This window comes from Bombina bombina, chromosome 8 (genome assembly GCF_027579735.1).
Source record: "Bombina bombina isolate aBomBom1 chromosome 8, aBomBom1.pri, whole genome shotgun sequence".
Taxonomy (NCBI): domain Eukaryota; kingdom Metazoa; phylum Chordata; class Amphibia; order Anura; family Bombinatoridae; genus Bombina; species Bombina bombina.
The window spans coordinates 126,864,958-126,887,053 of NC_069506.1; the positions used below are offsets into that span (position 1 = coordinate 126,864,958).

At 40.6% G+C, this 22,096-nt stretch overlaps 1 protein-coding gene across 1 annotated transcript in view; it reads right to left on the bottom strand.

The window, feature by feature from the left end:
• The window catches only part of P3H1 (prolyl 3-hydroxylase 1), a 92,517-nt gene that overhangs the window by 34,991 nt on the left and 35,430 nt on the right, over positions 1-22,096 (bottom strand). Inside the window, exons 6-11 of the mRNA XM_053690568.1 lie at positions 13,267-13,356; positions 10,141-10,193; positions 6,195-6,316; positions 5,418-5,545; positions 4,474-4,569; positions 292-442 (exon numbers count right to left, since the gene is read on the bottom strand). Coding sequence (XP_053546543.1) covers positions 292-442; positions 4,474-4,569; positions 5,418-5,545; positions 6,195-6,316; positions 10,141-10,193; positions 13,267-13,356 — 640 coding nt within the window. The remainder of the gene's footprint in view (positions 1-291; positions 443-4,473; positions 4,570-5,417; positions 5,546-6,194; positions 6,317-10,140; positions 10,194-13,266; positions 13,357-22,096) is intronic.

Consider the following 22,096-nt stretch of genomic DNA (forward strand, 5'->3'; position numbering starts at 1 on the left):
TGAGGTTAAAAAAGGACAGATGTCAATAAACTTATGCTCTAATCTAAAGCTATCACTGTGTAGTATGTTGCATGGTTGGCATTTTTAAAATAATGAAATATGATGGAGGCAATGCAGATTCTCTGGAAGAAGTGGGGCAACCTCAAATGTTAGTTCACATATTTTTAGTTCAATGTTCAGTTTATTTCCAAATAACCATCAAGTGTCAGTGCAGTCTACAAAAGGACCATCTGAAAAAACTAGAACATCAGAGTACCAATAAGATAGAACATTATTTCAGGCATCGCTTACCTTCTATAGCAGTCCGACATACGAGATGTGAGTAGGAGAAGTACAGAGGACTTTCAAGACGGAAATACGATTCTACCACTCGCCTCACCTTGTCTGTGACATTATAGTAGAGGTGTGCGCTTCTTAAAGGCACCTTGCCTTCTTGTCCCAGCTAAAGAAAGACAGCGCAGATAAAGATAATCCTATTCATACAGCAAATGCAAAGACAAACCAGCCTGGGATATAAATTTTTATGAGGTAAAAAAAAAATTTTTAGTAAATTAAATGGAAAGAAAAGGTAAAATGGGGGCATTTCAATTTCAAATAGAAACATTTATTTTTTTTGCAATATACTCCTACTAAAGTTACTAATTTTTTTCAGCGGCATACGCACATATGCTGGGAGGGCACATGCACCAGTATTCGAACACCACACCTTTTCAGAGAATCAGCAGCAGGCATGATGTCTGAATACAGGTGCAGAGCACCGTATAGCATATGTACGTATGCCACCGAAAAACAGTAATGATTTTTACTAGAAGCAATTTTGGTAATGGAAGTATATTGCAAAAAAAAGTTTAATTTTTAAAACTTAAATGCACCTATGGACTTTTCAATTTTGACCTAACCCTTTAAATTAAAAAAACAAACAAACTGTAGTTCCATTAAAGGGAACCACAACACCTGATTGACATATACTAAACTAACTTGATCTAATTGTGCAAAATAAACTAACAATGTCTTTTCATCTTACTGCATTCATCTTTCATCTTACTGAATTCTGTAAAAGCTTTATGATTTAAATGTTTATCTGCAGCATTGCATGTGCTATGCAAGCTGCCATTTTTTTTAAAGTACATTCCACAACACTATGTCACATGATGCACACGGCACCAGCTGTTACGACTCAGTGTCTGACAAGAACGGCTTCAGGCACTGTTATGTTTATAAATAGAACGAGCAGGGAAGGAAGTGTGAGGGGGAGGAGCTGGTGCCGTGTGCATCATGTGACAGTGTTTTGGAACGCACGTTACAAGAGGGCAGCTTGCATAGCAGATGCAATGCTGCAGATCAACGTTTAGATGGTGTTACGGTACCAACAGTGTACCAAGGTTAATATCAGATGAACAATGTCCTGCATAGGGAATCAGCAATTCACAACCCAGCCAGTTTCAGGTTTAAAACAGAATGACATTTATTAAAAGGCTATGCCTAGTATTTATGCAGGTCTGACCCCCCCCCCCCCCAGATGGGGGTTGAAAGGCTGTTGTACATTACATGGAGGGAACAAGCCCTTTGACATGATACAATAGAATTATATTACTTAAACACTTCAACCACAAGACACTCTTGGCCCTTCTTATCACTTAGGCGTTTTCTCTCTGGAGGTGATCAAACAATAGAATGCTTAGCACTAATTAGATTATAGCTGGAGCCAGCAACTCTGTCTTTAGAAATTAGTTTCTTAGCTAAACACAATTAACTCCTTCAGTCCTGACAGAAGGGTCTGTCACATATCTCCCCCCTTGTGGAACACTCCGGCAGACCCGGCTTGACCCTTTGGCGGGTCAACCTGGGGATGACCGGACTAGGAGGTGGTAGGCATGTCAGTTTGCCAGGACAATCCATCTGTATTCCCGTTATGAGAGAGAATTCCTGTCCATACAAAGAAGGGTTCAACTTCCTCAGTGCCCAGACTAGGGCTAAACAGTCCTTCAAAATCCCATCAGCTTCTTTACGAGTTTTCTGTACCTGCTCTTTATAGGTATCCACAATCCCTTCATACTGACATAGGGTGCCCTTGAGTTGCTGCACCTCACTATGAGCCAGCGTCAGCTTCTCCTCAAGTGTTGCTAAGTTTGTCTTTAATGTTTCATGTCCCACTCTCAAGCTGGTGTTTTCTGCAGTCTGTCAGTGCAGCTTGTCTAGCAGAGATTCACGTTCTAAACGTGCTTTTTCCTCTGCGCTCCTCTTCTCCTTCATCAGCGCATTGTAACGGGACTTCCACGTATCAATAGCGGATAGAGATTTACTGAGCTCAGCGTCCTGGGGCTTAGCAGCAGGGGGGTCAGTCTCTGCTGCACGGATCTGAGCACGGGTAGTCACAGGGTTAACATCAGCGGGACCCATGGGAGCATAGGCAGAAACAAGGGGAGCCAAGTCATTTCCAAGAAGAACATCAGCAGGTAAGTCCTTCTTGACCCCCACATTCACAGGTCTAGCGCCCACTCCCCAATCCAAATGTACCCTGGCAACAGGTAGGCTGAACACATCGCCCCCTGCTACCCTCACAGCCACAGTGTCTCCAGTGTACTGTTTCTCAGACACCAAGTTCTTTTGAAGCAAGGTCATGGTAGCACCAGTATCCCGTAGACCACTGACCTTCTTCCCATTCACTTTAACCAGTTGCCGGTTATTCCGGTGGGCAGCTTGCACAAGGTCTGCCTCATGTAGGATGCTCCAGCATTCTTGCGCCTCTACGTAGCGGGCCGCAGGCTGAGAGTTACGTGGGATTCCGCCGGCGGGTCTTCTCCAGGACTGTGCTTGGTTCGCTGCATTTAGGGGACACTCTGGTCTTTTGTGCCCTAGTTGCTTACATCCAAAGCACCAAATAGGCTGTGAGTAGCCCCGTGAATTGAACCGGGCTCTCTGAGGGTAGTTCGTGGCCGGAGGCCGTGTGGTATAGCGGTGCGCCGGGGGTTGGTAACTGGCAGCTGCTGGGGTGACTGGGGGTCTGTACTCCACTCTAGCAGGGGGCTTAGTGGTAGCAGTGTCCAGTTTGCGGGCATCCATATACTCATCTGCCAGGCGAGCAGCTTCATGCAGGGTGGAGGGTTTACGGTCCCGAACCCACTCTCTAACTCCTGCTGATAACTTGTCAAAGCAATGTTCCAACAGGAATAGCTGCAGCACCTCTTCCCCAGATACGGCTTGGCACCCCACTATCCAGTGAGCTGCTGTGCGGTGCACCTTACATGCCCACTCAACGTAGGAATCACCAGCTAATTTAACAGTGTCTCTGAACCGCTTCCGGTATGCCTCCGGTGTAACCGCATACCTGGAGAGCAGAGCCTCTTTCACAGTATTATAATCCCCAACCTCCTCATCTGGAATGGCCCGAAAAGCCTCACTGGCCCGGCCGGATAATTTTCCGGATAATATCGTGACCCAGTCCTCTGCGGGTACCTTGTGTAGTGCACATTGCCTCTCAAAATCCGCAAGGAACCCATCAATCTCTCCTTCTGTTTCCAGGAAGTTTTTAAAGCTGCAAAATTTACTTTTCTCTTTTCCACTTGGGCTGCTGCAGCGCTGCTTTGGCGAAGTAGGTTGGCCTCCACAGCTGCTATGACCCGGTCGATAATTTCCGCAGATGGGTTGGGGCCATAATATGCCAGTCTTATTTTAACCGCCCGAACAAAGCTTGCTTCTTCAGGGGTTCTGTCTGATATGCTGGGCCCATTGGTTCCTTCTGTCCCTGGTACTCTTTCCATCTTAGTCAGTATTGTAATAATCCCCCTCTTCCTGAGGTTACTGGCTTGTGTAGTTGCTCTTCTGGGCGATAAGGTTCATTCCGTCGCTTGCCACCAATTGTTACGGTACCAACAGTGTACCAAGGTTAATATCAGATGAACAATGTCCTGCATAGGGAATCAGCAATTCACAACCCAGCCAGTTTCAGGTTTAAAACAGAATGACATTTATTAAAAGGCTATGCCTAGTATTTATGCAGGTCTGACCCGACCCCCCCCCCCCCCCCCCCCAGATGGGGGTTGAAAGGCTGTTGTACATTACATGGAGGGAACAAGCCCTTTGACATGATACAATAGAATTATATTACTTAAACACTTCAACCACAAGACACTCTTGGCCCTTCTTATCACTTAGGCGTTTTCTCTCTGGAGGTGATCAAACAATAGAATGCTTAGCACTAATTAGATTATAGCTGGAGCCAGCAACTCTGTCTTTAGAAATTAGTTTCTTAGCTAAACACAATTAACTCCTTCAGTCCTGACAGAAGGGTCTGTCACAGATGGTAATGCTTTTATCTACAACAGAATGCAGTAAGATAATGCTGCATACAGCATTACAGTCATTTTTTTTTTATAATCAGAAAAAGTTAGTTTAAAAAATTTACAGCAGGTGTTGTGGTTCCCTTTAAGAACCATCAATACAATCCAGACATTTACTGTATTGTGGACATACCTTGAGTGCTTTATACACAGTCACACCAGAGAATTTCTCATTGGGAGTATGAGGGGAAGTTGTACCACGATATCCATCTCCTGTTGAAGCGGCAGCCTGAGAGACAATAGCGAAAACATAAAACGCTGACAAGCCCAGTTATACAAAAAATATGGCTCTGACATTTGTTCCCATGAGAATATATCACTGAATACTAGATTGTGTGTTTGCTTTCATGGAGATTGTGAAAGAGGTACAGGAACCGTAAATAAACAGGAAACGCAAAATGTTTATTTTATGATTCAGAGTATGCAATTTGAAAAAATAAGTAAAATTCCAATTGACTTCTATGATCAAATTTACTTTTTTTCTCTTGGTATCCTTTGCTTTAAAAAGCAGGTAGGTAGGGTTAGGAGAGTGCACGTGTCTGGAGAAAGATCATTTCTGAATATAATAACATAACCGTTGTTCTCATATTGAAATGTACCGATATATAAATGTTTGTCTATTTTGTTGTTTTGTTTACCTGTCATACAATTGAAAATGATCTAAGTACTTTGTTCCCCTAGGGGATTTTGAGTGTTTTAGTGTATGGGATTGAGCTTTATTGATAAGTAGACGGGCATAAGAAGTAGCTGTTATTACCCAACGTAAAGTGAAATACAACTAAAAAATTACATTTTATGGTTCACATAGAGAATGCAATTTTAAGAGATTTTTCAATTTACTTCTATTGTCAATTTTACTTTGTTCTCTTGGTATCTTTTATTGAAAAGCATACCTAGATAGGTTGAGGAGCAGCAATGAATTACTGGGAGCTAGATGGTGATTAGTGGTTATGCACATATGCCATTTCAGCCAAATCTTAAATCACATGAATATCTTGCATCAATAATATACTTTGACTTGATAACTATAACCAGCACTGCTAGACAGCTCTGTGGTGGTGTGTGGGGGGTACTTACATAAGTAAGCCTTAAAAGTTCTCTACATTCATCTTCCGTAATGACCCCGTCAGTCACAACTCGCCGTGAACCATTCAGGGTATTTGAATTCATCACTACACTGATTTCATCAAACAAAACTGAACCACCTATAACAAGGAATTTAGGTTAGATACACAATTTACAAATGAAGAGAAAAGTAAAATTTGACACTTTCCTGATTTTGTTTACATCTATGTATTAAATAGGTAATAATCATTACAACACCAGAGGACATACTTCCGGCAGCTGCATTTTATAGAAGTCTAGTGGGGTTTCAGGAAAGAACAAATATTTAAAAGGACATTGAAGTAATTTTGATATATGCATAGAATATGATAGATAGAAATACAGTTTACCATTATGGAAGATTTGCATTAAAAAAAAAAATTGGCATTCAAATTTGTTAAGCAAATTTTGAGTTGTTATGCTGCATCACATGAATCTAAAAATGCAACCCTCAAATAAATATATTATGTTAACCTTATTTTCATTTTAAGCCAGTTAGAGATAGATATACCTTAGCTCCTGCACTGATCGTGCAGTCACAGCTGTCTCTTTTGGGTGTAGAAAAACTACAATTGTCAGTATTAAATTACTAGAAAAAATAAAAAAAATATGTAATGTAAAACACTGTATAATTGTTTTGCTGTGTATAATTAAACATTTTATAGGGGGGCTGAGTGTAATGTCCCTTTAATAATCGCTAATCAGTCATCATCTGTGCTCCATAACATTTTCGTCAGTGAACATGCTCACCCTCGTGTGCAGCCTTAGTGAAATCCAGGGTTTCTTTGTTTTTCTCCTCTACAAGAGTTTCAATCTCTTTCATTAAGTTTCCAATTTCTTCAGAAATTCTGGCTGCTGTCTCTCGTTCTAACCTAGCATAATACAAACAAGATGTTTTACAAAACAAATGGACATTAAAACAACAATAACTTTATTAGTCAAGAACAATAAAACCCAGGTAAGTCCCCTGCCCAGGTGGTCTAGAACTGGCTAGCACGAGGAAGGGTAGCATTCAATTTCAATCTTCACAATTTAAAACAGCCTCTCTGTACTGGTCCCATAAAATAATTTAGTGTAAAAGGGACAGACAACACTTTTTTTTTCCTTTCATGATTCAGATAGAGCATGCAATTTTAAACAACTTTCTAATTTACTACTATTATCAAATTACTTATCATATCGTATCCTTTGTTGAAAAGAAGTGAAGTAAGCTCAGAAGCGTGCACGTGTCTGAAGCACTATATGGCAGCAGTTTTGCAAGAATGTTAACCCCTTAATGACACAAGTCGTACAGGGTACGTCTTACACAAACTGGTCTTTAAAGACCAGCGACGTACCCTGTACGACGTTGGGGTTGAAAGCGTCTGGAAGCGATCCTGATCTCTTCCAGCCGCTTTCCGGTTATTGCAGTGATGCCTCGATATCGAAGCATCACTGCAATAACATTTTTCCCCCTCCGATGCAGAGAGAGCCACTCTGTGGCCCTTTCTGCACCGGACATCGATGGCCGCAATCATTGGTGGGTGCAGACGTGGGAGGCGGGTGGGCGGCCATCGATGGCTTACTGATGTGCAGAGGTGGTCGGATCGTGGGCGGGGTTGCTGGGGGGCGCGCACAGATGCGCATGGGGGAGGTGGGCGGGAACCATTACACTATGGAACAGTGTGTTTACATTTAGAGGGAGAGAGGGGGAATAAAAATGTTAAGAAAGTTAATCAAAGTGATCTGGGAGGAGGTGGGGGTTTAGTCTTGGGGGGGGGAGCTACACTACAGAAAAGTGGGGTAAAAAAGAAAAAATATATATTTTTTGTAAACTGGGTACTGGCAGACAGCTGCCAGTACCCAAGATGGCTCCCAATAATGTAGAGGGGGAGGGTTAGAGAGCTGGTTGGGGGGTAGGGATCAGGGAGGTTTGGGGCTAAGAGGGATCCTACACAGCAGCATATGTAAATATGCTAAAAAAATAAAATAAAAGTTATCTTTTATTTTAGTACTGGCAGACTTTCTGCCAGTACTTAAGATGGCGGGGACAATTGTGGGGTGGGGGAGGGAAGAGAGCTGTTTGGGAGGGATCAGGGGGTCTGATGTGTCAGGTGGGAGGCTGATCTCTACACTAAAGCTAAAATTAACCCTGCAAGCTCCCTACACGATCCCTAATTAACCCCTTCACTGCTAGACATAATACACGTGTGATGTGCAGCGGCATTTAGCAGCCTTCTAATTACCAAAAAGCATTGCCAAAGCCATATATGTCTGCTCTTTCTGAACAAAGGGGATCCCAGAGAAGCATTTACAACCATTTGTGCCATAATTGCACAAGTTGTTTGTAAATAAATTCAGTGAGAAACCTAAAATTGCGAAAACTTTTACGTTTTTTTTTAAATTTGATCGCATTTGGCGGTGAAATGGTGGCATTAAATATACCAAAATGGGCCTAGATCAATACTTTGGGTTGTCTACTACACTAAAGCTAAAATTAACTCTACAAGCTCCCTAATTAACACCTTCACTGCTGGGCATAAAACACGTTTGGTGCGCAGTGGCATTTAGCATCTTTCTAATTACCAAAAAGCAACGCCAAAGCCATATAAGTCTGATATTTCTGAACAAAGGGGATCCCAGAGAAGCATTTACAACCATTTATGCCATAATTGCACAAGTTGTTTGTAAATAATTTCTGTGAGAAATCTAAAGTTTGTGAAAAAACATTTTTTTTTTATTTGATCGCATTTGGCGGTGAAATGGTGGCATGAAATATACCAAAATGGGCCTAGATTAATACTTTGGGATGTATTCTAAAAAAAAATATATACATGACAAGGGATATTCAGGTATTCCTGACAGATATCAGGGTTCCAATGTAACTAGCGCTAATTTTGAAAAAAAGTGGTTTGGAAATAGCAAAGTGCTACTTGTATTTATTGCCCTATAACTTGCAAAAAAAGCAAAGAACATGTTAACATTGGGTATTTCTAAACTCAGGACAAAATTTAGAAACTATTTAGCATGATTGTTTTTTGGTGGTTGTAGATGTGTAACAGATTTTGGGGGTCAAAGTTAGAAAAAGTGTGTTTTTTTCCATTTTTTCCTCATATTTTATAATATTTTTAATAGTAAATTAGAAGATATGATGAAAATAATGGTATCTTTAGAAAGTCCATTTAGTGGCGAGAAAAACGGTATATAATATGTGTGGGTACAGTAAATGAGTAAGAGGAAAATTACAGCTAAACACAAACACCGCAGAAATGTAAAAATAGCCCTGGTCCTTAAGAAAAAGAAATTGAAAAATGGCCTGGTCCTTAAGGGGTTAAGAGACAGTAAACTTACATAATAATGTTATATAATTATGCACATAGTGCAGAATTATATACCATTAATTTAGCGCTAACTTTATACTTCAAAGACTTTTTATTCGAAAAGTAGAATTTTGTAGACCGCCGCTCCTGGCCATACTGAGCGGGTGTGTTATTTTCAGAAGTGCAACGCTCCCGCTCTGGTAGCGAGCTACATTGAGTTTAATGGCACAATCGGGCCGGCTGTGACTAGACAGCATGCTTCTGAAAATAATAGACCCATTCAGTAGAGCCACGAGTGGCGTTCTACAAAATTCTACTTTGGGATAAAAAAAAAAATCTTAAATACTTTGAAGTATAAAGTTGGCTCTAAAATAATGGTATATAATTCTGCACTATGTGCAGAATTATATAATAACATTGTGTAGGTTTACTGCCCCTTTAAACATTTGTAAGATCAGTAAATAGCAACATGTTTTCCAGTTATGTAGTGCTGAAGACATTTGCTTGTTATTTAGGTATCTCCTCAACTGAGAATACAATGAGAACAAAATAAATTTAATAGAAGAAATTATAAAACTTTTTGTTATATATAATTGTATCATGCGAAAATAATTTTATGAATCATGTCCCTTTAAAGGGACACTAAACCCATTTTTTTTTTCTTTCATGATTCAGATAGAGCATGCAATTTTAAGCAACTTTCTAATTTACTCCTATTATCAATTTTTCTTCGTTCTCTTGCTATCTTTATTTAAAAAGCAGGAATGTGATGCATAAGAGCCAGCCCATTTTTGGTTGAGAACCTGGGTTATATGCTTGCTTATTGGTGGGTAAATGTAAGCCTCCAATAAGCAAGCGCTATCCATGGTGCTGAACCTAAAATGGGCTAGCTGCTAAGATGTACATTCCTGCTTTTAAAATAAAAATAGCAAGAGAACGAAGAAAAATTTATAATAGTAGTAAATTATAAAGTTGATTAAAATGTCATGCTCTATCTGAATCATGAAATAAAAAAAATTGGGTCCAGTGTCCCTTTAAGATAAACTACAAAAATAAATAAATAACTGTACACAACAAAAGGGTAGAATAGACAACTGCAGAGATTCCCTTTTTAAGTTTTTTTTTTATACATAGATATGGTGTTTTCTAGTCAACATTTTACAGCGTTGCTGCATCACTTTCAAGTGCTTCCACATTTGGGTACCATGTCCCTTTAAGTTTAATAAATGAAATGCTCTGCCTGAATCATATGTTTTCATATTGACTTTCATGTCCCTTTAAAACAAACTTATTTAGTAAACTACATTGCAGTTTTCTGGCAAGAAGTGGTTTCTTACATATCCCTTACTTGTCAGCATCTTCATAAAACTTTAAAGAGGAGAATTCTGATTTCTTACTTTTGCTTTTCTCTGAGTCTCTTTGGCATTATGTTTTCTGGAGTCCAAATGTCCTACAGCAAAATCAAATACAAGCAGGAACACTAGATTACACACACCGCACTAGAGCTTAGTTTAGTGTAGACATAAGCAGCTTAGATTTTTATTTTTACAAGGAAAGCACAGAACAAATTTAGTATAATTCTGTTTACAGAGGTGTAGTCCAACCTAAAACACTGGGGCACCATACAGTCCCTTCAAGACTTTCCTCAATAATATAATGCGAGCGTTTGAACCGTAGAGCAGTCACTGGGGCTGCATACTTCTTGTAACAGCTCAAACTAGGGGATGAGCTTGTTTCTCTTCTCTGCAGATAGCTCATCCCAGTTCTTTCTGGGAGCATCCAATATACAGTACTGTGCTAAAGTTTTAGGCAGGAAAATCTAAAATCAATAATTTGGTGCGACCACCTTCAAAACAGCATCAGTTCTTCTAGGTTCACTTGCACACAGTTTTTGAAGGAACTTGGCAGGTAGGCTGTTCCAAACATCTTGGAGAACTTACCATAGTTATGTGGATTTAGGCAGCCTCTGTTGCTTCTGTCTCTTCATATATTCCCAGACAGAATTGATGATTTTGAGATCAGGGTCCTGTGAGGGCCATACTATCACTTCCAGGACTTCTTGTTCTGCTTTACACTGAAGATAGTTTTAAAATGACTTTGGCCGTATGTTTGAGGCTGCTGTCATACTGCAGAATACCTTTAGGGCTGATCAGATGCCTCCCTGATGGTATTGAATGATGGATAAGTATCTGCCTGAACTTCTCAGCATTGAGGAGATCATTAGTTCTGTCCAAATCCCCAACTCCATTTGCAGTAATGCAGCCCCAAAGTTGCAAGGAACCTCAACTATGAGTCACTGTTACCTGCAGACACTCATTCTGTTACCACTCTCCATCCCTTTGGAGAACAAACTGCCTTCTGCTACAGCTAGATATTTCAAATTTTGACTCATCAGTCCAGATCATCTGCTACCATTTTTCTGCATCCCAGTTCCTGTGTTTTCGTTGATTTGCCTTGTTTCCACATAAAGATATGGATTTTTGGCTGCAAGTTTTCCATGAAGACCACTTATAACCAGACTTCTCCAAATAGTAGATGGGTTCACCACAGTCTCACTGGTTTCTGCCAATTCTGACCTAATGGCACTGCTTGACATCTGATTGCATAAGGATGTAAGCATGATGCGTTTAATCTGCTGCACTAGTTTTCTTTAGCCGACTACGGCTTCTAACGTCCTCAACGTTGCCTATTTCTTTGTGCTTCTTAAGAAGAGGTTGCACAGCACATTTGGAAACGCCCATTTGCCTTGATAATTCTGCCTGTGAGAGACCTTGTTGAAGCAGTATAACCATTTTGTGTCTTGTTGCTGTGCTCACTCTTGCCATGGGTTATGTCTTTTGAAATTAAGTCTTCAGCAACCTTACAGAGTTTGGCTGTTCCTAACACAGTTTTATTCCGCCTACACAGCTGTTTCTGTTAATGATTGTGCTTTAACCTACATGTTAAATTGATGAACATTAGCACCTGCTTGGTATAATTGTTTTGTCATGCACCTGACTATATGCCTAGAAAGTCTCTGATTTCTGCAAATAAACCTAGAGGAATTGGTGATGTTTTGAAGGCAAAGGGTGGTCACACAAAATATTGATTTGATTTAGATTTTTCTTCTCGTCAATCACTCTGTATTTTGATAAAAATAAACTATTAACATTTCTATTTTGAAAGCATTCTTAATTTTACAGCATTTTTGGCACCTTCTTAAAACGTTTTGCACAGTACTGTATGTGTCTGCAGCTGTATGTATATGCAGATGTGAACTTCTGTGAGCTCATTCAGCACTGCTATATTAAAGTGAAATATTTGCATCCATTAAAGGATTTTCTAAAAATGTGTTCTCCAGTCGTGAAACGTGAAATAATAAATGAATGGTGATTCCTCAGATGATAAAGTTGGGCACACTACTTTACTGTTGCAATCAGCAATAGAGAATTTGCACAACAGTGAAAATGTCTGTATTCAAACTGTACACAGCTACAACAAACCTATCATTTTTCACTATGATATATTGAATTATGTTTTATGTATAGTGGGGATCTTCTTAAGACAGTGATAGTAAATCCTAGTGTTTGTGAAATGCTAGGATTTACCAGTGCAACAAATAAAGTGGACTTTCAGCCATAAAGTATAAAATACTTCATGCTGAAAGTTCCTTTGTCTGCTGCGTTCGCGCGCTGAGCACCTCAGGCCGCCCACGGCAGAGCGCTATTTTGTCACTGAGGTGATCTTGGCCAATAGCATGCTAGCTATCCGGCATAATGCCAGGTGGGGCACACAGCTATTAGTTAAGAGGTGTAAACGTCACCTCATTGAAAAAAATAGCGTTCTGCTGCCGGCCGCCTGCGGCCAGTGAACGCTGCAGACAAATAAAGGAAATTTCAGCATGAAGTGTTTTATACTACATGACTGAAAGTCCACTTTATATGTTGCACTGGTAAATCCAAGCGTTTCACAAATGCTAGAATTTACTATCACTTTAAGTTTACATTTCAGGTACAAAACCCTTTATCCAACCTGCTTGGGACGGAAAAGGTTTAGATTTCAGAATAGTTTGGATTTTGGAATATTTGCATATTTAGATCTGTAAAATGGGACAGCTCGTAGAGGGGATGGGAGCAAGTGTATGTTATGTCACAATATTAGGAATATTGCATGTCACTGTACAGCTTATACATGCAACATAGTTGTTAATCCTTTTTTTATAAATAGTACCATCAGAAATATAGTACAGTACTGTAATCAGTAATAGTAGTTGTTTTAAATAAATATAGACTAGCATTTGCGTTTTAGAGCACAAAAGCCAAACCAAAGACAAAGAAGACTTCTGGTGGGGAAAAATGTACTGGTGGGGAAAAAATTCATTTTTAATAATTGTATTTTTTTTTTAATTTTTAATAGAAAAGCTGGATTTTGGCATTTGTACCTGTATATATAGTTTCTAGGAAAGAACAAAATAAGGCAATAAATGGTTTGTACAGAGCAATCTACTAAATTTTAGAAATAGTTATGGTCATGCATAAACTCACCGGATCAACAAAAGGAATTCCAAATGAGTCGTAGGCAAAAAATAGTAGTTCCTTCTCCAGCAGGCTGCGCTGTATGTAGGTCTTAATGTTCTGCAAGAGGACAAAACCATTTTTAGCTTAGTACTAAAGGCTTGTGTACAGCAGAAAGCAGTGATACGCCGTAAGCAAAGGGGAGGGGCGTTATTCAACATAATATTGCTTTCCTAAAAACAGAATTTATGTTTACCTGATAAATTACTTTCTCCAACGGTGTGTCCGGTCCACGGCGTCATCCTTACTTGTGGGATATTCTCTTCCCCAACAGGAAATGGCAAAGAGCCCAGCAAAGCTGGTCACATGATCCCTCCTAGGCTCCGCCTTCCCCAGTCATTCGACCGACGTAAAGGACGAATATTTGCATAGGAGAAATCATATGATACCGTGGTGACTGTAGTTAAAGAAAATAAATCATCAGACCTGATTAAAAAACCAGGGCGGGCCGTGGACCGGACACACCGTTGGAGAAAGTAATTTATCAGGTAAACATAAATTCTGTTTTCTCCAACATAGGTGTGTCCGGTCCACGGCGTCATCCTTACTTGTGGGAACCAATACCAAAGCTTTAGGACACGGATGATGGGAGGGAGCAAATCAGGTCACCTAGATGGAAGGCACCACGGTTTGCAAAACCTTTCTCCCAAAAATAGCCTCAGAAGAAGCAAAAGTATCAAATTTGTAAAATTTGGTAAAAGTGTGCAGTGAAGACCAAGTCGCTGCCTTACATATCTGATCAACAGAAGCCTCGTTCTTAAAGGCCCATGTGGAAGCCACGGCCCTAGTGGAATGAGCTGTGATTCTTTCAGGAGGCTGCCGTCCGGCAGTCTCATAAGCCAATCTGATGATGCTTTTAAGCCAAAAAGATAGAGAGGTAGAAGTTGCTTTTTGACCTCTCCTTTTACCAGAATAAACAACAAACAAGGAAGATGTTTGTCTGAAATCCTTTGTAGCATCTAAATAGAATTTTAGAGCACGGACAACGTCCAAATTGTGTAACAAACGTTCCTTCTATGAAACTGGATTCGGACACAAAGAAGGTACAACTATCTCCTGGTTAATATTTTTGTTGGAAACAACCTTCGGAAGAAAACCAGGCTCAGTACGTAAAACCACCTTATCTGCATGGACCAGATAGGGCGGAGAACACTGCAGAGCAGATAACTCAGAAACTCTTCTAGCGGAAGAAATTGCAACCTAAAACAAAACTTTCCAAGATAATAACTTAATATCTACGGAATGTAAGGGTTCAAACAGAACCCCTTGAAGAACTGAAAGAACTAGATTAAGACTCCAGGGAAGAGTCAAAGGTCTGTAAACAGGCTTGATTCTAACCAGAGCCTGAACAAACGCTTAAACGTCTGGCACAGCTGCCAGCCTTTTGTGAAGTAAAACAGATAAAGCAGAGATCTGTCCCTTCAGAGAACTCGCAGAAAATCCTTTCTCCAAACCTTCTTGTAGAAAGGAAAGAATCTTAGGAATTTTTATCTTGTTCCATGGGAATCCTTTAGATTCACACCAACAGATATATTTTTTCCATATATTATGGTAAATTTTTCTAGTTACAGGCTTTCTAGCCTGAATAAGAGTATCTATTACAGAATCTGAAAACCCACGCTTTGATAAAATCAAGCGTTCAAACTCCAAGCAGTCAGTTGGAGGAAAACCAGATTCGGATGTTCGAATGGACCCTGAATAAGAAGGTCCTGTCTCAAAGGTAGCTTCCATGGTGGAGCCGATGACACATTCACCAGGTCTGCATACCAAGTCCTGCGTGGCCACACAGGAACTATCAAGGTCACCGAAGCCCTCTCCAGATTGATCCTGGCTACCAGCCTGGAAATGAGAGGAAACGGTGGGAATACATAAGCTAGGTTGAAGATCCAAGGTGCTACTATTGTATCCAATAGAGTCGCATTGGGATCCCTGGATTTGGACCCGTAACAAGGGACCATGAAGTTCTGACGAGAGGCCATCAGAACCATGTCTGGAATGCCCCATAATTGAGTTAGTTGGGCAAAGATTTCCAGATGGAGTTCCCACTCCCCCGGATGCTCCTCCATCGCCAGGGAACTCCTTGTTACCCCCTGATGGTTGATATATGTAACAGTCGTCATGATGTCTGATTGAATCCTTATGAGTTTGGCCTTTGCTAGTCGAGGCCAAGCCTTGAGAGCATTGAATATCGCTCTCAGTTCCATTATGTTTATCGGGAGAAGAGAGTCTTCCCGAAACCATAGACCCTGAGTTTTCAGGGGTTCCCAGACCGCGCCCCAGCCCACCAGACTGGCGTTGGTCGTGACAATGACCTATTCTGGTCTGCGGAAGCTCATTCCCTGTGACAGGTTGTCCAGGGTCAGCCACCAACGGAGTGAACCTCTGGTTATTTGATCTACTTGTATCGTCGGAGACAAGTCTGTATAATCCCCATTCCACTGTCTGAGCATGCACAGGTGCAATGGTCTTAGATGAATTCGTGCAAAAGGAACTATGTCCATTGCCGCAACCATCAAACCTATTACTTCCATGGACTGCGCTATAAAAAGGAAGAAGAACAGAATGAAGTACCTGACAAGAGCTTAGAAGTTTTGATTTTCTGGCCTCTGTCAGAAAAACCTTCATTTCTAAGGAAACTATTATTGTTCCCAAGAAGGGAACTCTTGTTGACGGGGACAGAGAACTTTTTTCTATGTTCACTTTCCACCTGTGAGAACTGAGAAAGGCTAGGACAATGTCCGTATGAGCCCTTGCTTTTGACAGAGACGACACTTGAATCAGGATGTCGTCCAAGTAAGGTACTACTGCAATGCCCCTTGGTCTTAGCACCGCTAGAAGGGACCCTAGTACCCTTGTGAAAATCCTTGGAGCAGTGGCTAATCCGAATGGAAGTGCCACAGGTAATGCTTGTCCAGAAAGGCGAACCTTAGGAACCGAAAATGTTCCTTGTGGATAGGAATACGTAGGTACGCATCCTTTAAGTCCACCGTGGTCATGAATTGACCTTCCTGGATGGTAGGAAGGAACGTTCGAATGGTTTCCATTTTGAATGATGAAACCCTTAGAAACTTGTTTAGAATCTTGAGATCTAAAATAGGTCTGAATGTTCCCTCTTTTTTGGGAATTATGAACAGGTTGGAGTAAAAACCCATCCCTTGTTCTCCTAATGGAACAGGATGAATCACTCCCATGCTTAACAGGTCTTCTACACAGTGTAAGAATGCCTGTTCGAAGATAATTGAGACCCGTGGAACCTTCCCCTTGGGGGTAGTTCCCTGAATTCCAGGAGATAACCTTGGGAAACTATTTCTAGCGCCCAAGGATCCTGAACATCTCTTGCCCCAGCCTGAGCAAAGAGAGAAAGTCTGCCCCCCACCAGATCCTTCCCAGATCGGGGGCCAACACTTCATGCTGTTTTGGTAGCAGTGGCAGGTGACTTGGCCTGCTTACCCTTGTTCCAGCCTTGCATCGGCCTCCAGGCTGGCTTGGTTTGAGAAGTATTACCCTCTTGCTTAGAGGGTGTAGAATTTGAGGCTGGTCCGTTTCTGCGAAAGGGACGAAAATTTGGCTTCTTTTTAGCCTTAAAAGACCTATCCAGAGGAAGGGCGTGGCCCTTTCCCCCAGTGATGTCTGAAATAATCTCTTTCAAGTCAGGGCCAAACAGTGTTTTACCCTTGAAAGGGATGTTAAGCAAAAGCGCTCTGCGCGCCACGATAGCAAACCCTGAATTATTCGCCGCTAATCTAGCTAATTGCAAAGCGGCATCTAAAATAAAAAAGAGTTAGCCAATTTAAGAGCTTGAACTCTGTCCAAAACCTCCTCGTACGAAGATTCTTTATTGAGCGACTTTTCTAGTTCTTCGAACCAGAAACACGCAGCTGTAGTGACAGGAACAATGCATGAAATTGGTTGTAGAAGGTAACCTTGCTGAACAAACATCTTTTTAAGCAAACCCTCTAACCTTTAATCCATAGGATCTTGAAAACACAACTATCTTCTATAGGAATAGAAGTGCGTTTGTTTAGAGTAGAAACCGCCCCCTCGACCTTGGGGACTGTATGCTATAAGTCCTTTCTGGGGTCGACTATAGGAACTAATTTCTTAAATATAGGGGGAGGACAAAAGGTATGCCGGGCCTTTCCCACTCCTTATTTACTATGTCCGCCACCCGCTTGGGTATAGGAAAAACATCGGGGGGCACCGGAACCTCTAGGAACTTATCCATCTTACCTAATTTCTCTGGAATGACCAAATTGTCACAATCATCCAGAGTAGATAATACCTCCTTAAGTAGTGCGTGGAGATGTTGAAATTTAAATTTAAAAGTTACAATATCAGGTTCTGCTTGTTGAGAAATTTTCCCTGAATCTGAAATTTCTCCCTCAGACAAAACCTCCCTCCTGGCCCCTTCAGATAGGTGTGAGGGTATGTCAGAACAGATATCATCAGCGTCCTCTTGCTCTTCAGTGTTTAAAACAGAGCAATCACGCTTTCTCTGATAAGTAGGCATTTTGGAAAAAATGCATGCAATAGAATTATCCATTACAGCCATTAATTGTTGTATGGTAATAAGTATTGGCGCACTAGATGTACTAGGGGCCTCTTGTGTGGGCAAAACTGGTGTAGACACAGAAGGGGATGATGCAGTACCATGCTTACTCCCCTCATTAGAGGAATCATCTTGGGCAATATCATATCTATGGCATTATTATCCCTACTTTGTTTGGACATTATGACACAAATATATCACATATATTTAAATGGGGAGACACATTGGCTTTCATACATATAGAACATCGTTATCTGATGGTTCAGACATGTTAAACAGGCTTAAACTTGTCAACAAAGCACAAAAAACGTTTTACAATAAAACCGTTACTGTCCCTTTAAATTTCAAACTGAACACACTTTATTACTGAATATGTGAAAAAGTATGAAGGAATTGTTCAAATTTCACCAAAATTTCACCACAGTAACTTAAAGCCTTAAAAGTATTGCACACCAAATTTGAAAGCTTTAACCCTTAAAATAACGGAACCGGAGCCGTTTTTACATTTAACCCCTATACAGTCCCAGGTATCTGCTTTGCTGAGACCCAACCAAGCCCAGAGGGGAATACGATACCAAATGATGCCTTCTATAAGCTTTTTCAGTGGTTCTTAGCTCCTCACACATGCATCTGCATGCCATGCTTTCCAAAAACAACTGCGCATTAGAGGCGCGAAAATGAGGCTCTGTCTATGACTAGAAAAGGCCCCCAGTGAAAAAGGTGTCCAATACAGTGCCTGCCGTTTTTATTAAAACAATCCCCAAGATTTAACAACTATTAAAAGTAATAATCTGCCAAATATACTTAGTAAAGTAATCGTTTTAGCCCAGAAAAATGTCTACCAGTTTTTTAAGCCCTAATGAAGCCCTTTATTCTTTTACTTAAACTAAGAAAATGGCTTACCGGTTCCCATAGGGAAAATGACAGCTTCCAGCATTACCGAGTCTTGTTAGAAATGTGTCATACCTCAAGCAGCAAAAGTCTGCTCACTGTTTCCCCCAACTGAAGTTAATTCCTCTCAACAGTCCTGTGTGGAAACAGCCATCGATTTTAGTAACGGTTGCTAAAATCATTTTCCTCTTACAAACAGAAATCTTCATCTCTTTCCTGTTTCAGAGTAAATAGTACATACCAGCACTATTTTAAAATAACAAACTCTTGATTGAAGAATAAAAACAGAATTTATGTTTACCTGATAAATTACTTTCTCCAACGGTGTGTCCGGTCCACGGCGTCATCCTTACTTGTGGGATATTCTCTTCCCCAACAGGAAATGGCAAAGAGCCCAGCAAAGCTGGTCACATGATCCCTCCTAGGCTCCGCCTACCCCAGTCATTCGACCGACGTAAAGGAGGAATATTTGCATAGGAGAAACCATATGATACCGTGGTGACTGTAGTTAAAGAAAATAAATTATCAGACCTGATTAAAAAACCAGGGCGGGCCGTGGACCGGACACACCGTTGGAGAAAGTAATTTATCAGGTAAACATAAATTCTGTTTTCTCCAACATAGGTGTGTCCGGTCCACGGCGTCATCCTTACTTGTGGGAACCAATACCAAAGCTTTAGGACACGGATGAAGGGAGGGAGCAAATCAGGTCACCTAAATGGAAGGCACCACGGCTTGCAAAACCTTTCTCCCAAAAATAGCCTCAGAAGAAGCAAAAGTATCAAACTTGTAAAATTTGGTAAAAGTGTGCAGTGAAGACCAAGTCGCTGCCCTACATATCTGATCAACAGAAGCCTCGTTCTTGAAGGCCCATGTGGAAGCCACAGCCCTAGTGGAATGAGCTGTGATTCTTTCAGGAGGCTGCCGTCCGGCAGTCTCATAAGCCAATCTGATGATGCTTTTAATCCAAAAAGAGAGAGAGGTAGAAGTTGCTTTTTGACCTCTCCTTTTACCAGAATAAACAACAAACAAGGAAGATGTTTGTCTAAAATCCTTTGTAGCATCTAAATAGAATTTTAGAGCGCGAACAACATCCAAATTGTGCAACAAACGTTCCTTCTTTGAAACTGGTTTCGGACACAAAGAAGGCACGACTATCTCCTGGTTAATGTTTTTGTTAGAAACAACTTTCGGAAGAAAACCAGGTTTAGTACGTAAAACCACCTTATCTGCATGGAACACCAGATAAGGAGGAGAACACTGCAGAGCAGATAATTCTGAAACTCTTCTAGCAGAAGAAATTGCAACCAAAAACAAAACTTTCCAAGATAATAACTTAATATCAACGGAATGTAAGGGTTCAAACGGAACCCCCTGAAGAACTGAAAGAACTAAGTTGAGACTCCAAGGAGGAGTCAAAGGTTTGTAAACAGGCTTGATTCTAACCAGAGCCTGAACAAAGGCTTGAACATCTGGCACAGCTGCCAGCTTTTTGTGAAGTAACACAGACAAGGCAGAAATCTGTCCCTTCAAGGAACTTGCAGATAATCCTTTCTCCAATCCTTCTTGAAGAAAGGATAGAATCTTAGGAATTTTTACCTTGTCCCAAGGGAATCCTTTAGATTCACACCAACATATATATTTTTTCCATATTTTGTGGTAAATTTTTCTAGTTACAGGCTTTCTGGCCTGAACAAGAGTATCAATAACAGAATCTGAGAACCCTCGTTTTGATAAGATCAAGCGTTCAATCTCCAAGCAGTTAAACACTAAAAAACTCTAAGCCATCTCCGTGGAGATGTTGCCTGTACAACGGCAAAGAGAATGACTGGGGTAGGCGGAGCCTAGGAGGGATCATGTGACCAGCTTTGCTGGGCTCTTTGCCATTTCCTGTTGGGGAAGAGAATATCCCACAAGTAAGGATGACGCCGTGGACCGGACACACCTATGTTGGAGAAAACTACATTTAAACACCAAAAAACTCTAAGCCATCTCCGTGGAGATGTTGCCTGTACAACGGCAAAGAGAATGACTGGGGAAGGCGGAGCCTAGGAGGGATCATGTGACCAGCTTTGCTGGGCTCTTTGCCATTTCCTGTTGGGGAAGAGAATATCCCACAAGTAAGGATGACGCCGTGGACCGGACACACCTATGTTGGAGAAATAGCATTAGTTCAAAGAAACCTTTATCACACTATTGAGCTAGGGTTTTGTTTGGGTTTTTTAAGAAACTTGCCCATAAGCTGCACCATTTTCAAGTCAGATATCTACATTGTTCTCCAAGGAAAACTTTGCCCGCTCGGGCGTCATTATGAAGTAGTTGGGTGGGGGGGCAGAGAAGTACTTTGTAATATTATAGCGTTTTCTGCTATCCAAAGCACAAATTAACTGCATAACTTTACATACATTTGTTTAAAGATCATTTGTGTAATAAATAATTAAATTTTGTAATATTAGCTTAAATTTTAATTGGGGCGGTCAGAAAAATCAGCTAGGTGCTGCACCCATTAAAACGTTCCTGGGAAGAACACGGGTGTATATAGCTGCATGTGAAATACCGCATAAACAAGTACATATATAAATTGTTATATATTTACCTTGACTGGAAGCAAGTATCTATCGCCCTTTCTTTCACCTCTAAAGTCTTGCAAGATTTTGAAAAAGATAAATCTCATGAAAGTTTATTTCATAAGAATTATTGCAGGATTTTACCAAAATCTTGTACCAAATGTGCAAATTAATTTATTTTTCTAAGTTGCATAAATAGAAGTCAAAATAGACATGCAAAAAGGGACAGTCTAAACAGAATTAAACTTTCATGTTTCAGATAGGGCATGCAATTTTAAACAACTATCCAATTTACTTTTATCATCAAATTTGCTTTGTTCTCTCAGTATTCTTTGTTGAATGTTAAACCTAGGTAGAAACCTATGCTAATTTCTAAGCCCTTGAAGGCTACCTCTTATCTCAGTGTATTTTGACAGTTTTACACAGCTAGACATAGTTAGTTCATGTGTGCCATAAAGATAACACTGTGCTCACTCCCATGGAGTTATTTTTAAGTCAGCACTGATTGGCTAAAATGCAAGTCTATCAAAAGAACTGAAATAAGGGGGCAGTCTAAATAGGCTTAGATACAAGGTAATCAGAGGTAAAACACATATTACTATAAAAGTGTTGGTTATGCAAAACGGGGGAATGGGTAATAAAGGCATTATCTATGTTTATAAACAATACAAATTCTGGAGTAGACTGCCTCTTTAATGACTGAAGAAGTTGGTGATGAAATAACATTTTTATAACTTATGAGCCGGCCAATTTTTGGTTCAGAACCTGAGTTATGATTGCTTATTGGTGGCTA